This window comes from Lissotriton vulgaris, chromosome 10, assembly GCF_964263255.1.
Source record: "Lissotriton vulgaris chromosome 10, aLisVul1.2, whole genome shotgun sequence".
Lineage (NCBI taxonomy): Eukaryota > Metazoa > Chordata > Amphibia > Caudata > Salamandridae > Lissotriton > Lissotriton vulgaris.
The window spans coordinates 778,558,121-778,577,794 of NC_141698.1; the positions used below are offsets into that span (position 1 = coordinate 778,558,121).

The following is a 19,674-nucleotide window of genomic DNA, read 5'->3' on the forward strand; positions in this document are numbered from 1 at the left end:
TGAACAGACATTGCTCGACAGGCCAATTTAGAATGCCCATCTCAACGTGTCCCTCAACACGTAGTCCATACTTTGTTTCAGGTTCTCTCACAGTCCCCTTCCTGTGCTGTTCCCCTCCCTGTGCTCTATGTCCCAAGGCGGTCAGTGCTGTGCAGTACTTTTGATGCATTATTTTTAAATCAACCCCTTACAACAGCATGGAAGATGGTGGCTCTGCCTGCTTGAGATAGATCTGACTCCCGGTGAACCGTGTTGACAAAATAAATCTGCCACGTATTAAAGGAAATCAAGATCAGAGATGAAAATGCAGCCAGCTCAAATTTTAAACCAAGCAAGATGAGAGGCTAAATTATGTTAACTCCAACTATTCTGTGCATAGCAAGAAAGAGAATGTTAAGAACATACTTTATTAGCAGTATGACCAGCCCATTGAGAGGGGGTGTTACTCTTAGATTAGGAAGGTCCAAATCCATATACAAATGTCATCACATAAAATAATGTACATATAAATAATCTAATTGGAACTCAGTTGCACAGTGGTTATACTGAAAGTCTGGCTGGATGCTGACATTCTCCCATGGACATTCTGCCACATGAACAAACACTCCCATGGAGGGCTTCTCCTTCAACCCCCTTGTTGAACAGCACTTGGGTCAGGATTTGTTGCACCTCTTTACGATAAATAGTTTCTTCTATACCTATTTTTCGTCTGCTGGGTGGAAAATCTTTACAATATCCATGCCTGATTAGGTTTATAACATTCTAGTCTGCGGCTATGAACTTCTATTAATATGACAATTGTCAAACCACAATCTGTTACTGCCACTGCAGGTTTTACAAATCCACCCTTGCGATCCATCATGTGTTGCAATACAGTTGGCATCATTGCTAAACTTCGATTTTTTCAATAGAAATTGAAGTAACTGTTTCTAGAGTCTATCCCGATGTACCTCTACAAAGACCTATCTGTCAGCAAGTCTTTAGAATGGTCTACTTGGGATTTAGTTCCAACTCTTCCCGTATCCTCATTGTACTAAATTGACACATTCTAGCCTCTCAGATACCTGGTGTCTCACAATTTCCCCACTGAAGGAGTCATTTCAAAGTACCATATGCTTCCTGTCTACAAGTCTCCCTTGGCTTTAAGGCCTATTTCATTCCCTGATCCTTTTTGTCCCACCTTCCTGGTTAGTTTAGGAAAACGTTATGGAAGCTATTTAATTATCAGCCTTGAACACCCTTAATTGCTTTTCAGGCACACAACCATGGATCACGAATGGAAGCGGAGTTGAAGTAATCTGGCTTATATCTGCTACATGTAAGAAGAGAGTGGCAGGAAAGAATATTGTCACGAGGTAGGCAGTGCTGCATTCAAGCTACTGTGATAGTGTTATGTAGAGCTGGGTTGGTAGGTCAGTGTATGTAGACGATAGTGAAATGTAACTAGGGTGTTAGCCCATTGCTCTAAGTTAGTATGGCATAGGGAGTGGTATTTTGGTGGGTGATGTGCCACTTTCAGATAGCAGTGTGGGACTGGTAAACATAACCCATCAAAGCATTTCCAGTACATGAAGCCCATTCAGACATCCAAACATTGACACTGGAACAACTACGAACTTTGAGAAAGCGGTATACCAGAGGAATCTAGATGAAATCATGAAAGTCAAATGTTACTCATAAGTTCCGGTAAAAATTTAACTGGGGAGAAACAAATAAAAAAACACAAAAAAACAGACAGAATGATGTTAATCTTACCAGAACCACCTCTAAAGTTGCTAACAGGCGCTGGTCCAAAGTTTCCTCCACCACCACCACCACGTGTATCACCAAAGCCAGGGTTGCCTGCAAAAAGTCAAAAAAAGTTACACACGTGGCATAATCTTTTCACTGTTCATATAGACATGTGATTGCCTCATTTACCCAGCATCATGTAGAGATGCTTAAATTGGTTTTAAAACACTTGCTTTATGTTTTAATAAAATAATTTGCACATTTTGTCAATGCTCTCCATCACGACTAACACATAAAAAAGCACTTCCCTGAATACTACTGTTCTCTAGCTTTGGTTTAGAAGCCCATGTTCTGGTGTGAATATGGGCTTCTATGGGAATTCAAATGGGCATATTATCAAGCCCATTATCTCTGCTTTAGCAGCAGTTTCCTGCCACTAAAGCGGCGATAATTTTAACGCTGTTCTTGATAATATGCCCAAAGTGTTTATATTCGAAGTATGAAAGATACCAACGCTGGGGTATTACAGCCAAGTAAGAACATGTTTCTGACCTGCAACAAGCCAGTTGCCCCCCAAAAGTAAGTCAGCATGGGGTGGGTGTGGTTCTGAACTAACGAGCGCTATGCAATCATCCTATTCAGGAAAGAATCTGGGAATTCTCAGGAATTTCTCCATCCTCTTCAACTGGCGTGCCAGTCAGAAGGAGGTGCTGGTAAAGAGGCAGGTTCTCTTGATGGCTGGCGATTCAGCCCTGGAGACTTGCAATGAGGACATCCTCGATCACTCGACTGCCAACAATTGAGAAATCTGAAGGAAGGAGTAGTTTCTTACCTGTAACTCCAGTTCTGTAGTAGGGGTATCCCCGTTATAGTCATAATCTAGTGAATAGTCCCGCCCATGTGCGTGGACCCTGGAGCAATCAAAAATAATCTCCTAAATTGTCTTCTGTGCAATCCTGCATAGACACTTTAAAGAAAATTAAAGAGAATAATGCAGCCTATACCTGCAAGGCTACACTGTCCAGTACTTCAACTAGAAATGCAAAGGACATTCCACCAATATCACATTTAACACAGTCTGCCATAGAGAAACTTCCCACTCACAAAATCCTTGGAATGATAGAGAGGAAGGGATGGACAGACAAGCCCCCATAGGCTGCCATTATATGTCTGGAAAAGGGATACCGTGCCTTTAAGGAACTCTCCAGAGACCCTCGGTATCCCATGATGCACAGCAAACTCCTTTTACTTTGTTATTTTTGAAAGTGTACAAAGAAAGGCCTGTAGCACACATTACAGTACAATTTTCTCCACCGGGGAGGAGGGCGGGCGCTTAGGACTATAACAGAGATACCCTTACTACAGAACTGGAGTTACCGGTAAGAAACTACTCCTTCTGTAGTAGGGGATCTCTGTGTATAGTCATAATCTAGTGAATAGAATGGCAAGCCCATCCCAACAAACTAACTGGCTGTGGAGAAAAAAAACACCACTACTGTGCAAACAGATTTCTTAACGAAGCCTGCCCAACCTGAGCATCTGCTCTGGCATCAGAGTCGAGACAGTAATGCTTAGCAAAGGTATGGACCGACTACGACGTGGCAGCCCTGCAGATCTCTGCAATGGGAACATTACATACCAAAGCCGTTGTAGCCGCTTTGCCCCTGATGGAATGAGCCTTAGGCTTACCTCCTAAGGTCTTATTAGCCTTTTGGTTGCACAACTGGATGCAGGACAGAATCCACCTAGATATGGACTGTTTAGAGGTAGCAAGACCAGTCCTGACCGACCCATAGTTGACAAAGTTGGTCTGACCTACGAATATCCTTGGTCTTAACCAGATAGAATTTCAATACCCTCCTCACATCCAGGGAATAAAGAGACCTTTCCTCTGGAGTGGAAGGATTCTGGAAAAAGTAGGTAAAGTTATAGTCTGATTAACATTAAAATCAGAGATCACCTTAGGAAGGAACTTAGGGTGAGTACGCATCACAACCTTAGAAGCATGAAAAACAATATAAGGTTCTTGACAACATAATGCCTGAATCTCACTCACCCTTCGGGCCGATGTAATGGCCACACGGAAAGCCGCCTTCCACGATAAGTGCTGCAGTGAAGCCTTATGAATAGGACAGCACCACATACAACTCCCAGGAAGGTGATGGACTCCGAACAGGAGGAAACACTTTCTTCAACCCTTCCAAAAAATACTTAATCACAGGGACCTGGAAGTGGGAAGTCTGTGAAGGGCATTTCCTGTACGCAGTTAATGCTGCGAGGTGAACCTTAATAGATTGAAAATTAAGGCCAGACTGAGCCAGATGCAGGAGATATGGAAGGACCACATCTTCCTTGCAGGTCGTAGGATCATAGTTCGTGGAAGTACACCAGATGCAGAACCTATTCTACTTGCAGGCGTAAGACGTCCTAGTGGAAGGTCGCTTAGCCTCCTTGAGAATGTACATGCAATCCTCAGGCAGATTCAGGTGTCCATATTGCACTCTCTCAGGAGCCATGCCTCCAAACTCAACGATGAGAGGTTGGGGTGCACCATCTGCCCCCCTCCCCGAACTTCGTGAAAAGGTCCGGCCGTCACAGGTGAGGCTGAAGAGACCGGTGTAGCAGATCAGTGAACCACCACTGTCGGGGCCACTCCGGAGCAATGAGGATCGTCCGTGCCCTTGACCGGGACAGCTTGATGAGCACCGCCGGAATCAGGGGAATGGGTGGAAAAGTGTACAGAAAGCTGTTCGACCAGCTGATCCATAGCGCATTCCCCAGAGTCCCTGGTTGGTAATACCTGGAGGCGAAGTCTCTGCATTTTCTGTTTTCGGCGGTGGCGAACAGACGTCTGGAGTGCCCCACCTCTTGAAGATGCCTTCTAGAACCTCGTCGTTCAGAACCAATTTGTGGTTTTCTTGCACGAGCCTGCTGAGAGCGTCCGCCTGAGCATTCTGCACACCTGGCAGATGGGTGGCCGTTATCGTCAGTCCTCTGGCTAGCAGCCAATGCCAGATAGCCTGCGCTTCCAATGACCGGGTGCGCGATCTCAAGCCTCCCTGCTTGTTGAGGTAATACATCGTGGTCATATTGTCCGTCTGCGCAAGCAAGCAAGGTCTGGAAGGACGGATGAAAGGCATTCAGTGCCAAGTGAACCGCTCTGAGTTCCAGGAAATTGATGTGGTACGTGGATTACGCTGGGAACCACGTTCCCTGAATGTGGTCTGAATGCGCTCCCCAGCCGAGGAGAGAAGCATCCATGAGGATAGTCTAACCCAGAAGGTCCTTGTGGAATGGAATCCCCTTGAGGAGATTTTCCGCTGAACACCACCATTTCAGGGACTGAAGGGCGTGAAGGGACAGCCTGATCCGGTCGTCCCAGCTCCCCCGCTTCTGGTCCCACTGGTCCTCCAGACATTCCTGCAGCGGCCTCATTTGGAGCCGTGCAAGTGGCGTGAGGAAGATGCAAGAGGCCATCGACCCCAGTAGAGAAGACACCGTACTCACGGTCGTAGATGGAACAGCCATGAGAGCCTGAGCCTTCCGAAGGATCGATAAGCGTCTCTCCTCCGAAGGAGACACGCTTGCTGAAAGAGTACCGATGAAGGCTCCCAAGTACTGTAGGCACTGGACAGGAGTCGGAACATATTTGGACATGTTTATGCGCAACCCCAGCTGGTTCAGCAGAACACCCGTCCTGTTGAAGTGCAATTGCGCTTCCTGGAAGGTGAAGGCTTCTATCAGCCAGTCGTTCAGGTACGGATAGACAAACACCTTGTTCTTTCTCAGGTGTGCTGCCACCACCGCCATGTACTTTGAGAAAGTCCTGAGAGCAGACTTCAGTCCAAACGGTAGTACGGAGTATTGATAGTGATTGGTGCGGACCAGGAACTGCAGGAACTTCCGGTGTTTCCGTGCAATGGGCACATGGAAGTACGAATCTTGCAGATCTACTGCGCAAAGCCAGTCTCCCCTCTGCAGCTGAGAATAAATCTGGTGCAAAGACAGCATGCCAAACTTTTCTCTGCGAATCCTTTTGTTTGCTAGTCGCAAATCCAGAATGGGCCTGAACTCGTTCTTGTCTTTCTTGCTTACCAGAAAGAACCGTGAACCCTTTCAGGGACGTCTTCTATCGACCTTTTTCTTAACAGGGTATCGGCCTCCACTTGTAACTCGCGCAGTTGGAACTGCGAGCAAACAACTGGAATCGCTGGAGGCGGGCTGACAAAACGAAGACTGTATCCATTGCAAACAATATTGAACACGCACTTGTCCAGAGTAATTTTTCTCCACTCTGACAAGTGATTTTGTATGCTTCCTCCCCACCGGAGCGGGTAATGGAAGAGGGGGGAAGTAGCACCTCGGGGCCTAGACCCAGCCGGGCCTTTAGGCGATGAGGAGGACTGCTGGCCGCCTCTACCCCTCTGGCACTTCTGGAATGGGCGCCGCTGGTACTGCTGCTGCTGTTGTTGTTGCTGCTGTCCAGCTTGGCGACCTTGCCCTCTTCCCTGGGCACCAAAAAGTCTCTGGAAGGGACGGAAGGCCTTCTTCTGTTCTTTTGGCTTTTCCAACCTCACGACCGTCAGGGTTTCAGGCTCAGCCTTTATGCGGGCCATCTCCTCGTCCGCATGCTTTCCAAAGGGCGTAGCACCAGAAAAAGGCAGGTTGGCAACTCTCTGCTGAGCCTCCGGTTTTAGTGAAATCAGGCGCCACTAGGCATGACGCCTCAGATTAATTCAGTGGCAGTATCCATGAGCCGCCAGGAGAGAGGAATCTGTAGCGGAACTTATCACCTGGTTGGATACCATCATGCCCTTGTAGATGATTTTCCTGGAAGTCCTCCCTCCTGTCCCTAGGAAGATGTTCCAGAAACTGCTGCAGAGACTCCTACAACGACCGGTCATAACGACCCAGCAGAGCCGCGGCGCTGGCGGCCTTCATGGACGTAGCGGCCGTACCGCAGACTTTCCTACCCGCCGAATCCCTCGAACGGCTCTCCTTATCCGGAGGTACCGTAGACGACGGGGAAGTAGCGCGCTGTTTTCTAGCCGCAGTGACTATCACCAAATCCAGAAAAGGGGGTGGTGATGAACAGAGTGTCTGAATTAAGCAGACTACTCTTACCCAGTCCAAAGATCAGGGCTTGATCCATCACCGTTTTTTTAGCTCACTGCACCATCCCAGCTCAGAACTTGGCTATATGCAAATTAGTCTGACCCTGGCCCAGTGCATCATGGGAACAGGGCAGACCAAACTACCAAGCCAATTCTTATACTGGGAAGGAAACAAGCTACCGGGGACCGGTTTCTGGCATTTCAGCAGTCTTCGGCCCGGCTTGCTTGAATCCTGATGGTGCAATGAGCTAGGGACTCACATCTGAGTATACCCTTCCACGCTTATGGTGGACAAAAATGATTCAGAAAAGGGGGTGGTGATGAACAGAGTGTCTGAATTAAGCAGACTACTCTTACCCAGTCCAAAGATCAGGGCTTGATCCATCACCGTTTTTTAGCTCACTGCACCATCCCAGCTCAGAACTTGGCTATATGCAAATTAGTCTGACCCTGGCCCAGTGCATCATGGGAACAGGGCAGACCAAACTACCAAGCCAATTCTTATACTGGGAAGGAAACAAGCTACCGGGGACCGGTTTCTGGCATTTCAGCCGTTAAATAACGGTGATGGATCAAGCCCTGATCTTTGGACTGGGTAAGAGTGGTCCTGCTTAATTCAGACACTCTGTTCATCACCACCCCCTTTTCTGAATCATTTTTGGCCACTATAGGTGTGGCAGGGTATACTCAGACATGAGTCCCTTTCTCACTGCTCCATCAGGATTCAAGCAAGCCGGGCCGAAGACGGCTGAAATGCCAGAAACCGGTCCCCGGTAGCTGGTCTCCTTTCTGGTGAAGAATTGGCTTGGTAGTTTAGTCTGCCCTGTTCCCATGATGCACTGGGCCAGGGACAGACTGATTTGCATATAGCCAGGTTCTGAGCTGGGATGGGGCAGTGAGATAAATAACGGTGATGGATCAAGCCCTGATCTTTGGACTGGGTAAGAGTGGTCTGCTTAATTCAGACACTCTGTTCATCACCACCCCCTTTTCTGTATCACCAAATCCGGCACCGGGTCTGATCTAAGGAACGCTGGATCCGAGTCTGTATTTTTTCTGCAGCCGGGAAGGGGCAGACTTCGTTGATGCAGGAGTCAAGAAGAGCTCCATCTCCGGTTCCTCGAGCCCTGACACCAAGGGCAACAAGGGTCGAGACAAATGCCGCTTGTGCAGGGTCTCGAAAATCACCGATGTCGAAGATGTGGGCACCGTTAGCGAAATCCCCAGCTTCGCTGCCCCTCTCAACAACACCTCTTGAAACGAGACGATATCCACTGGGGACACTCTTGTACGTGGTGTGTCCGATAAGGTGGGGGGAGTATTCCCAGGCACTGGAAGAATCTGTATGAGGGGTATGACGTGACCTTGACCTGTCCCTCCGGCGACGGGACCTTGTGGAAGAGCAATGGTCACTTCTTGACCGGTCCCTCCGTCTAGACTGTGACCTCGATCTCCAAGGCCTAGGGCGATCCACTGGCCACACAGGATGCAGCTCCCTCGTTGGAAGTTGGGGAGGCCGAAACGGAGGCCTAGGCTGTGAAGGCCCAGTAGGCGGTGATGGAAGATGTGGCAAAGACACAGACCTTGGAGGAGGACGCGACGTAGGTAGCGGAGGACGATGAGGTGGAGGAGGAGTAGGTTTGCGAGGAGGAGTATCCTTCAGCAACGGAGGAGGCGTAGGAGACCTGGGCATAGAAGGCGAATAGGTCTGGGAATATGCAGAGTCCGAAGACCGAACCACTCGCCCCTTCTTTGCAGGCCTTGATGAGGATGTTCTTGAGGCAGTTCTCCTTTCAGACGAGCGCCGGCGCCGCCGCGACCGTTGGCTCGTGGAAGTAGAAGATAGGCTGCCAACTGAGCCCTGGGACACAGTCCTGGCCCTTGATCGCCTCCTTGACGTCGACTTCTCGCTCCTCGACCTCTTCTTAAACGTCGAATGTCTCGACGGCAAAACATCCCTTGACGTTGCCTCTCTTCTCCTCGACGGCGAGCGCCGGTGCCTCCTTGACTCATCTCGACGTCGATGGTGTCTCGACGTTGATGAAGTTTGAGACGTCGACCTCGTCCGAGGTCTCGACTTCGGCCCCCTCGACGTCGAACGACGACGTCGCTTCAACCCAGAGCCCTGGAGAGACGGGGAGCAGATGGTGGTCATCCCCCTCGACGTCGAGGCTATCGACGTCAACGGAGATCTGTGCCGTTTTCTGGCCTTGTCTTGGCTGGGGAGCCCCCCCAGAGGCCAAAGCACGGGCAGAGGAAGAAGTTCCTCCATAGCCAGAACCACCTTGTTTCTGATGTCTTCGTAGCTCCATGCCCTGGATCCTAAATCTTCTCTCTGTCCCTCAGGGTCCTCTTGGAGAAGGACCTGCAGATCTCACAGTCTTCAGGGACATGAAAGAAGAGAGAAAGGATACACACCCTGTGATGGTCTGATTTTGCCTTCTTCCTGGCACACTCAGGACACTTGTCTAACAAGGCAGACATATCCGACAAAAACTGTGCCAAAAAAAAAAAAATTTGAAAAAACACCCAAAAAGGGAAAGCTCAATGCTCCAGGGTCCTGCTAGCAGGAGCCGGAAAAAAGAACTGAAAGTAAAAGGAGTTTGCTGTGCATCATGGGATACCGAGGGTCTCTGGAGAGTTCCTTAAAGGCACGGTATCCCTTTTCCAGACATACTATGGCAGCCTATGAGGGCTGGTCTGTCCATCCCTTCCTCTCTATCATTCCAAGGATTTTGTGAGGGGGAAGTTTCTCTATGGGTGAAACTTAGCAGACTGTGTTAAATGTGATATTGGTGGAATGTCCTTTGCATTTCTAGTTGAAGTGCTGGACAGTGTAGCCTTGCAGGTATAGGCTGCATTATTCTCTTTAATTTTCTTTAAAGTGTCTATGCAGGATTGCACAGAAGACAACTTAAGAGACTATTTTTGGGCGGGACTATTCACTAGATTAGGACTATACACAGAGATCCCCTACTACAGAACCTTGTACAACAAGACTTCGTCTGCTGGAGCTCCCTAATCAAGGTGCGGCGAATAGAGACCACAGCCTCCTTACTTTAGTGTTTTTTTATATAACCCTCATACGATTGATCATAATGGGATGACCATCAGCAAGTATCCTAGTCTTCTTTATCACTGTCCCAGTTTTCTTCCTGTTCATATTCTTCCCTCGTCATCGTCTTGATATTTTACATGCAGCAGACATAGGCGGATTTTCAAAAGGACAAAGTGACACTTACTGGGAGAAGTATCCTGAAGTTTCAGTGGGATAGCCAGTCCAGTGACTGGTTTGGTTTGCTGACATAATTCATTGCAACTGTAAAATTCTACTGTCGAAGGAACCCCTGTTAACTGAGTGGTTGTCACCATTATCACCGATGAGTTATATTATACTTTTTCACAACAGATGCCTTTGAGGAGACACTGCTTGGCCTGTCCAGCTACTTCCAAGACTTTTTAGTAGTCTTTTTGGGCACCTATCCCGCAATTAAAGAGACTTCACGCTCTAGGGTTTTCTTCAGCTCACGGATGGATTGCTACCCAGGGGATGGCTGTTATGAAGCCACCTAAAGCAGTTAGCTGCCCAGTCATTAATGTCTTTGGTTGAGAATGTCTGGCGAATCCAAAAGTGCTTGGCATTGCACACCTAATATACAGTGTAAGCTTTTAGAATATGAATCTCAACGGCCCAGATGAGTCTTCAATGGAAACAGCTGCTTCAGGTGCCTCGGCGGTGGAATCCTAACATGAACTACCATGGACTGTTCAAGCTGCCTACAACATCTCACTAACAAGCCTGTTGGTGATCATCACTTCTCCAAGGCATCTTGTGTTCCAGGACCCTGATCCATATTCTCCGTCTGAAGAGGTATTTTGTTGAAGGCTGTGTTGCTTAAGGTGGTATTGTGAATGCACGTTCGGATGTCCTAAGATCCTAGAATTGATCTACAGCATGGTAAGACATGGATTGCTACCAATGAATACTTGTGATGTCTTGTGTAAATACTTTGGGCAAGGTATTGGCCTCATCAATGTAATGACTCCAAACGCTTATGGCAACTACATTTGATGAACATTACACATGCAGGCGAGACACAGAGAATGATTATGGCTATGGTTATGAATATGGTAATTAAGCGCTATATCTGAACTACGCTACACGCAATACTAAGGTCTACTGGGTCTCCAATGGAGTTCAATGACACCACCTGATGTAAAACTGACGTAATATTTGTTTTCTGCATATTCAGTGACACATCCATAGTATTTATGGCAGCTGTGTATTGAAAGTACGCTTTTTTCACACGTTTTCACTTGAAGCAATCTTTGGAGATAATGTGAATAAGCCACTTAACTCAGTGATCTTGTGCACTCTTCGTTGTATTTAAAATGTTTTAGCGCTGATCTGACTTTATGCAATATTTCCAGCAAGTGCGCGTAGAACCTCTTAATGTTGAGGTTAATGTTATCTGTTCAAAAACCCTGTAATCATTAAGCAGAATACAATCTGCTATTGCCACAGGAGAGAGTTGTTGTTGCTGTTGCTCCTTCTCCTTGGTCGTCATGTCCTTAGAGTACTTTTGGGGTGGGGAGGGAGGGTTTGGGGTGAGGGGGGGGGTTGGGTGGGGTTTGTTGCACATATTGTTTTCTCTCCCTTTGTTTTTCTTTCTCTGTTTAAATTTGGGTCTAAGCAGCTGCTCCTCGTACTCCAGTGACAGTGTCCGATTTATGCGTTTACTCTTGTGCTATGGCCCATCAGACACTTATCTCCACAAGATCTTTCTCTCCTATTGCGCATGCCCCACATGTGGCCCTGTGGCCCCACATGGCACAAACACACAGCACCTAACACCATTCTTGTTCCACGTAACGTATGGCGCTATAAATCACGCTTCTTCCCATATCATGGTCCCGAATAAACAGTCCATTAGAATTGTTTCACTTACTGTAAAGGGCATCAATCACCCAGTCAAGAAGAGAAAAATACTAGATTATGGGGAACAACCTTTACGACGCAACTATTACCCCGCACTACCATTACAACGCGGGGATTACAACGAAAGTCGTTACGACTTTCGCTGGAGGGCGCTGTTGGATAGGGAATAGTTTCATTTTTTTTATCTGGAGTTGGAATAGAAAATTAAACTATTCCACTATCCAGCGCCCCCCAACGCAAGTCGTTGTAACGACTTGCGCTGTAATCCCCGCGTTGTAATGGCATGCGGGGTAAAAGCATGCGTTGTACTGACATACAACCTTAGATTATATACACAGGCAAAAAGGTGATATTATATTACTACAAGAAACTAAGATTGACTCGTCACAGTTTAACTCAATGAAAAATAAAATATACAGCGAAGTATTCGGCTCGGATGCCCTAGGAAAGAAGAACGGGGTCTTAACCCTCATTGCAAAGAGAGCCAATATTGACATCTTACATAGTGCTGCTGATTCCAAGGGTAGGTGGGTGTCTACAAAATTGTTATAAGATAACAAAGAATTTCTTTGTAACCAATGTCTATGCCCCTAACAAAGATGACCCAAGTTTTTGGAAAGAGTTATCTGACCACATTCACACGATCCCAGATAATGTGACTCACATCATGGGCGGCGACCACAATCTACCTCACGACCCACACCTGGATAGAGACTCTCATTGTCCTTTTCACCCGAATAGTTCACACAAGGCACTCCTCAATATTTGCGCCCGTTATAATCTAACCGACTCCTGCAGATTGTTGAATCCAACTGAGAGGAACTATACCTTTTATTCACCTCAACACAAATCGTACTCACGCATAGATTACATACTCATATCTGGTCACTCATCTGCCGATATCGATGACACTTCCATTGAGCCACGTGTAGTCTCCGACCATTCTTGCACCACAATGACACTGGCAATCCATAATGAGACAAAAAAAAAAAATCAAACATATGGAGATTCAATAACGCGTTCTTGAAAAGTGATGCAGATAGGATGGCTATTGAGACGGCTATACAGGAGTACCTGGTTCACAATAAGAAGGGAGACACTACCAACCTCACGAGATGGGAGGACCTAAATCCACTATTAGAGGAGTCATAATTAAGATTCGTACAGCCATGAACAAAGACGCCAACAATAACCTAACACGCCTAGAACAAGAGATCTCAACGCTTGAAGAGACTCGTGATCTCTAAAGATCCTCAGACCCTAAACGACATAATGACCCAAAAATATGAATATAACAAGATTAGTGAGAGAGCGGGAATCTGGCTCAAGAACCACAAAAACTTCAAATTATGCCAAACTAACAAAGCTGGTAAGAGCCTTGCATCTTATTTGAAATTTAAGTTGCAACGTACTGCTATTAAGAGCTTCATGGATAAATTAGGGATGTGTCACACTGACCCAACCAAAATTGCTAATGCATTTATTAAAGATTATACAGTGACTTATATAGTAAAAATAAAGAACTTGATAGCACCAAATTAGACACATACCTAGATAATTGTACTCTCCCCTCCCTATCGCTGCAAAACCAGGCGGACCTTAACTTTCCCATATCCGCTGCAGACATAGAACAAGCCATCAAAACTCTCAAAACGGGGAAAGCCGCGGGACCAGAGGGGTTCAGCGCCATGTTTTAGGAGGGATTAGTTTCAACCCTAGTAGAACCTCTCAAAGAATAATACCTGGGCTTCGCTGACAGCGGCCAAGTCACTGGTACCCCTTCGGAGGCAATTATCGCAGTGATTCCTAAGGAAGGGAAAGATCCGACATCCCCGAAGAACTACAGGCCGATATCGCTGATCAACCTGGATTGCAAAATTTATGCCATGATCCTGGCCAAATGAATCAAGAAAGTCCTGCCCAAACTCATTCACCCATCACAGGTAGAGTTTCTCAAGCATAGGTTATCAAGCAACAACACCCGCACCCTAGCACACATAATAGAGAAGGCCAAACTAATCACCACTCCGACCGTTGCAGTAACATTAGACACAGAAAAAGCCTTCCATAAGGTCGACTGGTCTTATATAGAAGCTACTTCGCACAAGTTCAAGTTAGGAACAGAATTTATTCGGATGGTGATGGCACTATATTCTAACCCATCGGCAAGAGTGTGTGCAGGGGGGTGCCTATCATCACCCTTTAAACTGGAACAAGGTACGAGACAGGGCTGCCCCCCATCTCCCTCCCTATTTTTACTCGCCATTGAGCCCTTCCTTTATTACTTACGAAATAATGACCATATTAAAAAGGTACTTACTTTGATGACTACACAGTCAAAATTTTAGCCTATGCTGATGAGGTCTTAGTCATATCTGAAAACGCAGATTTTGCGATTCCGGCCCCCATGTCCTCTATTGCAGATCTTGCCAAAGTCTCAGGCTATAAGCTTAACAAAGACAAAATGGAGGTGAAACTCTTCAATAATATAGGTGAAAGAAGCATTCTAGGTAACTCCGGCTTATTCTGGCAAACCAAATGTTCAAATACTTAGGAATAGAATTTGAAAAGGACCTAATTAGAACCCTCAAAATTAATGAGCATACCCATCATAAAAATATATCTTCCCTCTTGGATGGTTGGTCACCGACATTTTTATCGTGGTGGGGCAGAGCGGAAACTCTGAAAATGATGATCACACCGCTGGTCAATTATCTGATGTAAGTATGCTCCCAATGCTACTATCGGATGACTTCCTCACCAAAATATATAAGCTCTTCAATACTTTTTTATGGCAAGGCAAAAAACCAAGAATCTCCCTGAAAAAGATCCAACTAGCGAAAGACAAGGGAGGCACAGGCTTACCAAATTTCAGGTGCTACCAGACGGCATATATGTGCAAACAAGGTGTGAATTGGTTCCAACTTCAATCCGAATACACTCCTGTTTGGGTTCATGTCGAAAAGGCCATCATTAGTAATTGACCATTACCAGCCCTAATGTCAATGGATATGGCAACTTTTCCTCACTCCAAATACGTATTTCTTAACACCAGAAGGGTCCTCCTAAACCTAGAGAGACACTCTAAAGTTAAAACCAATATAAGCAAATCCAACTTGTCCTCGTTGTTCAATCCAGCCATAAATGAGGGGGGTAAACATCTCTTTTGGGAGCAATGGTCAAAGAAGGGGTTGAACTTAGTGAAATATCTTTATGAAGGGTCTGCGCCATTACCTTTCGCCACTTTACAATCATGGTTTGATCTCCAACCCCTTGACTTCTACAAGTTCTTACGTCTTAAATTCGTTCTCACTGCCAGAGCCATTTCGCCGAGTGATCCTACAATTTGTAACAAGCTGTTCCATCTCCTCTCAATGGGTCACATGGTGTCTACAATCTATAAAATCCTCTCCCCAAACCCCCAGAAGGTGCATAGGAAAAGCGAGCTCGCCTGGGAGAATGAACATAATTCCTCTAAAATATCATTTGACTGGGATAAGATACATCTTACACCTTTTTTCAATAAAATATCACCAATATTTTCTCAAACTAAGGTCATGCTGATTAATAGAACATATTGGTCGCCGGAAAAACTCTACAAGCTTAAACTCCTTGATAACCCTCTGTGCTGGAATTGTAAATCACACGTGGGGGACTTAGCTCACATGTTTTTTTTTCACAACTGCTTTTATTGAAAGTTTAGGCATATCATAGGTACAAATCTCCACAATCAGGAGGACCCTGTCCACAGTAAACATAAAGCAGGATGAATAGAAGGCCTAAACTGTAAATCGCCCCCCTCCCCACCCCATGCCCCACCAACCACCCCAAGTAAAACACCCCCAACTCCCCCCCGCCCCGACTACCCACCCCTTATCCCACCCTAACCCAGTGCACGTGTTCACATTCCACCAGAAATATAGGTAAAGCATAGTAGGTATCAGATACCGCCCTAGGCCCCAAGGTCCCCATCCGGAGGTTGTACATCGTCTATATCAACGGGGGGTTCCAGGGTCAATCCCCTGTAATCCGCCCACCTCTTCCAGATCTTGTAATGCTTCCGGGGGCACCCCCTAGCCTCAAACACAGGTAGTTCAAGCCCCATAAGAAAGTCTAAGCCCGCTTTCCTGGCGCTAAGTGGGGGGGCACGGTCGCTCTTCCAGGCTCTCGCCAGATCCCGTTTAGCTACAACCAGACCCAGTAAAAGGAGGTGGCGTTTGTAGATGTTTCCTCCTACATTCTCCAGGACATGGAGGAGGCCCAGTCTGGGTGTACGAGGGAGGTCCCACCCCAGTACTTCCGACAAGCAATTTTAAACCCTATTCCAAAATCGGGTCAGACCCACACAAGATCACACCGTATGCAGCAGCGTTCCTCTTTCAGTCCCCCAACGCAAGCATTCCGGAGCGGCAATGAGGCCAGCTCTCCACAGTCTCTCCCGAGTGTAGTATGCCCTATGAAGATATTTAAACTGTATGAACCTGAGTCGCACAGCAATGGCAGCCCCACGGGGGGACTCAAGGGCCTCCCTCCAGTCATCCTCATCCAACGGGCCAACATCTGTCTCCCAGGAGGCCTTCAACGACAGGAGAGAAGAAGAGCAGTGAGTAACCAGCGTTTGGTATATTTTGGAGACTTTCTTATCTCCCAGGTCCCCCATGAAGAGCTTGGCCTCCACTGGGCTGAATTCGGGAAGCTGGTCCAGCCCCACCAGACTCGGCGCGAGTGCGTGGCGGAATTGTAGATATTTGAAAAATTGGGTCTTAGACAGATCGAATTCAGAGCTGAGATCCCGAAAGGATTTGAGGGTAGTTCCCGCGAGGACATGGCCAAGTGAGGAAATCCCGATGGCGTCCCAGCCTCCAAACCCCGACAGGGAGGCCAGGGCAGGAAGCTGTCCGTTCTTCCACAGCGGAGTTTCGGCTGTCAGCCTACCTCACCAACCCATACGGCGCAACGCCTGTCTCCAGATCACAAAGACCACCTGGGTGACCCGCGGCAGCATCCTCCGCCGCCTGGCCGAGTACAACAGCGTATGTAGCGTGGCATCTCCCATCAAGAAGTGTTCCAGCGCATATGCCGGGTCACTGCGGTCACCATACCACCACTCATTCAGAACCAATAGATGAGAGGCCTGGTAGTAGGACAGACGGTCAGAGGTAGCTAGACCTCCACAGTACGTGGATAGAAAGCAAGTCCGCAGCGCCACTCTAAAGGCGCCCCCGGCCCACGGAAAGCGGCCCAGCACTGAGTTCACGCGACTGAACCACTGCGGGTCAATCCTGTATGGGTGGTTTTGTAATTGGTAGAGGAGCCGTGGCAGGGCGACCATCTTGAAGATGGCAGATCTGCCATATATATTAAGGGGCATGCGAGACCAGGTCTTGACGTCCGATTGGACTTTATCCCACACCGGCAGCACGTTGCGCTCCCATGCGACTGTGGCAGATTCCGACAGGAAGACGCCCAGGTATTTTAGACCACCGACCGCCACCTGTAAAGCCGAAGCCCAGGGGTATGTCTCCGGCTCATCACCCAGCACCCACAGGGTCGATTTGCGCGGATTGAGGAAGAGTCCCGAAACCTCGACAAACATATGCATCATGTCTAGTATGCGAGGGCCAGAGCGGTGAAGGTCAGTCATAAAGAAAAGGACATCATCCGCATACAATGCGATTCTGTCCGAGAGCCCCGCCCCCCACACAAAGCCACGATACTGGGCATCGAGACGTACCCGGGCGGCCAATGGCTCCATGGCCAGTGCGAAGAGATAGGGGGATAGGGGGCATCCCTGTCGGGTTCCCCTGGCAATTGGGAACTTCTCAGAGATCGCTCCAGAGATACGCACTGAGGCGGTGATGTCCGTGTACAGCAGCCTCGCGTAGGAGATGAACACTGGTCCCAAGTTGAGGAGCGGCAGGAGGGCAAAGAGGTAGGTCCAGCTGACCGAGTCAAAAGCTCACATGTTTTTTAATTGCCCGATGCTCCAAACCTTTTGGGACAAAATGTATTACTACATTCAAATAACCTTCCACTTCCGACCTAACAGAGAATTCGCATGTCATACTTGGGGCATTAGACTCAAGATTAGTGAATGATCATGACCGCCACCTAATGATCTTATGTTTACACTTGCGTGTAAAGTCGTCTTAAGCAAATAAAAAAGCGCATCTGATGTTTCCTTCAAGATATGGTATGAATGGTTGGCCTCTTTAAGGGGCGCAGACAATGATACACTACACTCCTCACCGTGGCGAAAATTGCACGCCAAGCTCTGGAGTTCACTTGACACTATGGAACTTTGCTATGATACGCCTTAGATTAGCACAGCGGTCATATTCACTAATCTAAAACACGTCCCTGTCACCTATAAGAAAGAGCACAACGTAGGTGCTTTTATCTCCTTTGTTACGATTTGGAGTACATAACATGACTTTATGTTAATAGCTGTTATTGATTTCATATCAATTTCGTCTTTCTTTCTTCTTCTACATCTTCTTCACTCTCTCTTCCTTCCCTCTCTTTCCTTCTTCTTCGCCTCTCTTTTCGTTCTTCTTCCCTTTCCAAATCCACTCCTATTGCAACCATCCTTCGGATTAATACTTGCATATGTTTTTTCGTTCTTCTTCCCTTTCCAAATCCACTCCTATTGCAACCATCCTTCGGATTAATACTTGCATATGTTTATGTATTCTGTTCATTTACCTCATCATTAGAGAATCATTTGTTACACAAGACTGATGCTCTCTTATTTAAATTGTGAAACTCGGGTTGCGTTGACACATGAATGTAATCAAATGTATGTGTTTTTTTTTAGTTTCTTTGTAAACCCTGTTTCTTTAATAAAAAAGATTTGAATTAAAAAAAAAGAATATGAATCTTGTATTAAAAAAAAACACCTCTTTGACAAATGAAGCTTAAGGTGTGAATTAAGATTACTTTACCTCAGCCAGAGGAAATAACGTAGGTTTTAACTGAGCTACAGATAAACTGCCTCAGAAGGCGGTTGGACACACTGGAAGCACTGTTAAATTGATTTTTTAACTGAAAAATAGCATTCTAAGCAGAGTTACAAATAATCCCTTCCTCACAGCAGGAGGCCGAAAATTTCACATATTGTAGTCCCAGTGGGAGTCAAGTTAAATATGTTTTAACGTTACTGGATGGACTAGGACATTTTCCTAAATAAAATGGTCATGTTTCTATGAAAGTTTGATTTTACAGCTAATGTATAAGTTACAGTGGGACTCTCAGCTCACCACCTCGCACTTTCATACTCCACTTTCAGACTCCCCATAGCTATTCTTAGTTTGTTGTATCAAGACCTAAAAGGACATGACAGAGAATGTTCGTCCGCCTGGGGCATGACAGTTACTCATTGCCATAAAAAATATTAAAAAATGTAAAAAAAACAAAAAACACAATACTCCCACAAAGAGGGGCTGTCTTCTAGGATTGCAAGGTGGGCGAGAAGGGACATACAGGAAGCTGGTATTGACACAAACGTTTATGGGCATATTCTACCAGAAGTTCTGGCTTTCAAGGCATTCGCCCTTAACGCAGCAGACTGGTCTTCAGATTCGAAATTTTATGTGAAACTAGTCTCTTTTACAGCGGCTCTGGCGGTCAACAAACTTTAATCCTAGTCTGTCCCACCCCAGCAGGGGAAATGACTTCTGAACGTTCCACATAAGTATTACATTTTAAGTTATCCGTAATGCTGATGCTTATATGGTTAGACTATTCATCATATGATAATTGTTTTTCTACTGCCCTGGTTTTTCAAGGATTACTGATTGCAAATGTAAATCTGTCTTTCTATAGGGGCTAAGTCATCAAAACAGGACTGAAGAGCATGATTACCAGCTTCTGTAGCGGGAAGAAAGAGAA

General features: G+C 46.6%; 1 protein-coding gene across 1 annotated transcript in view; it reads right to left on the reverse strand.

The window, feature by feature from the left end:
• Positions 1-19,674, reverse strand: part of HNRNPA2B1 (heterogeneous nuclear ribonucleoprotein A2/B1) — a 244,146-nt gene that overhangs the window by 197,635 nt on the left and 26,837 nt on the right. Inside the window, exon 6 of the mRNA XM_086941690.1 lies at positions 1,756-1,842. Within this exon, the coding sequence (XP_086797816.1) occupies positions 1,756-1,842 (87 nt within the window). The remainder of the gene's footprint in view (positions 1-1,755; positions 1,843-19,674) is intronic.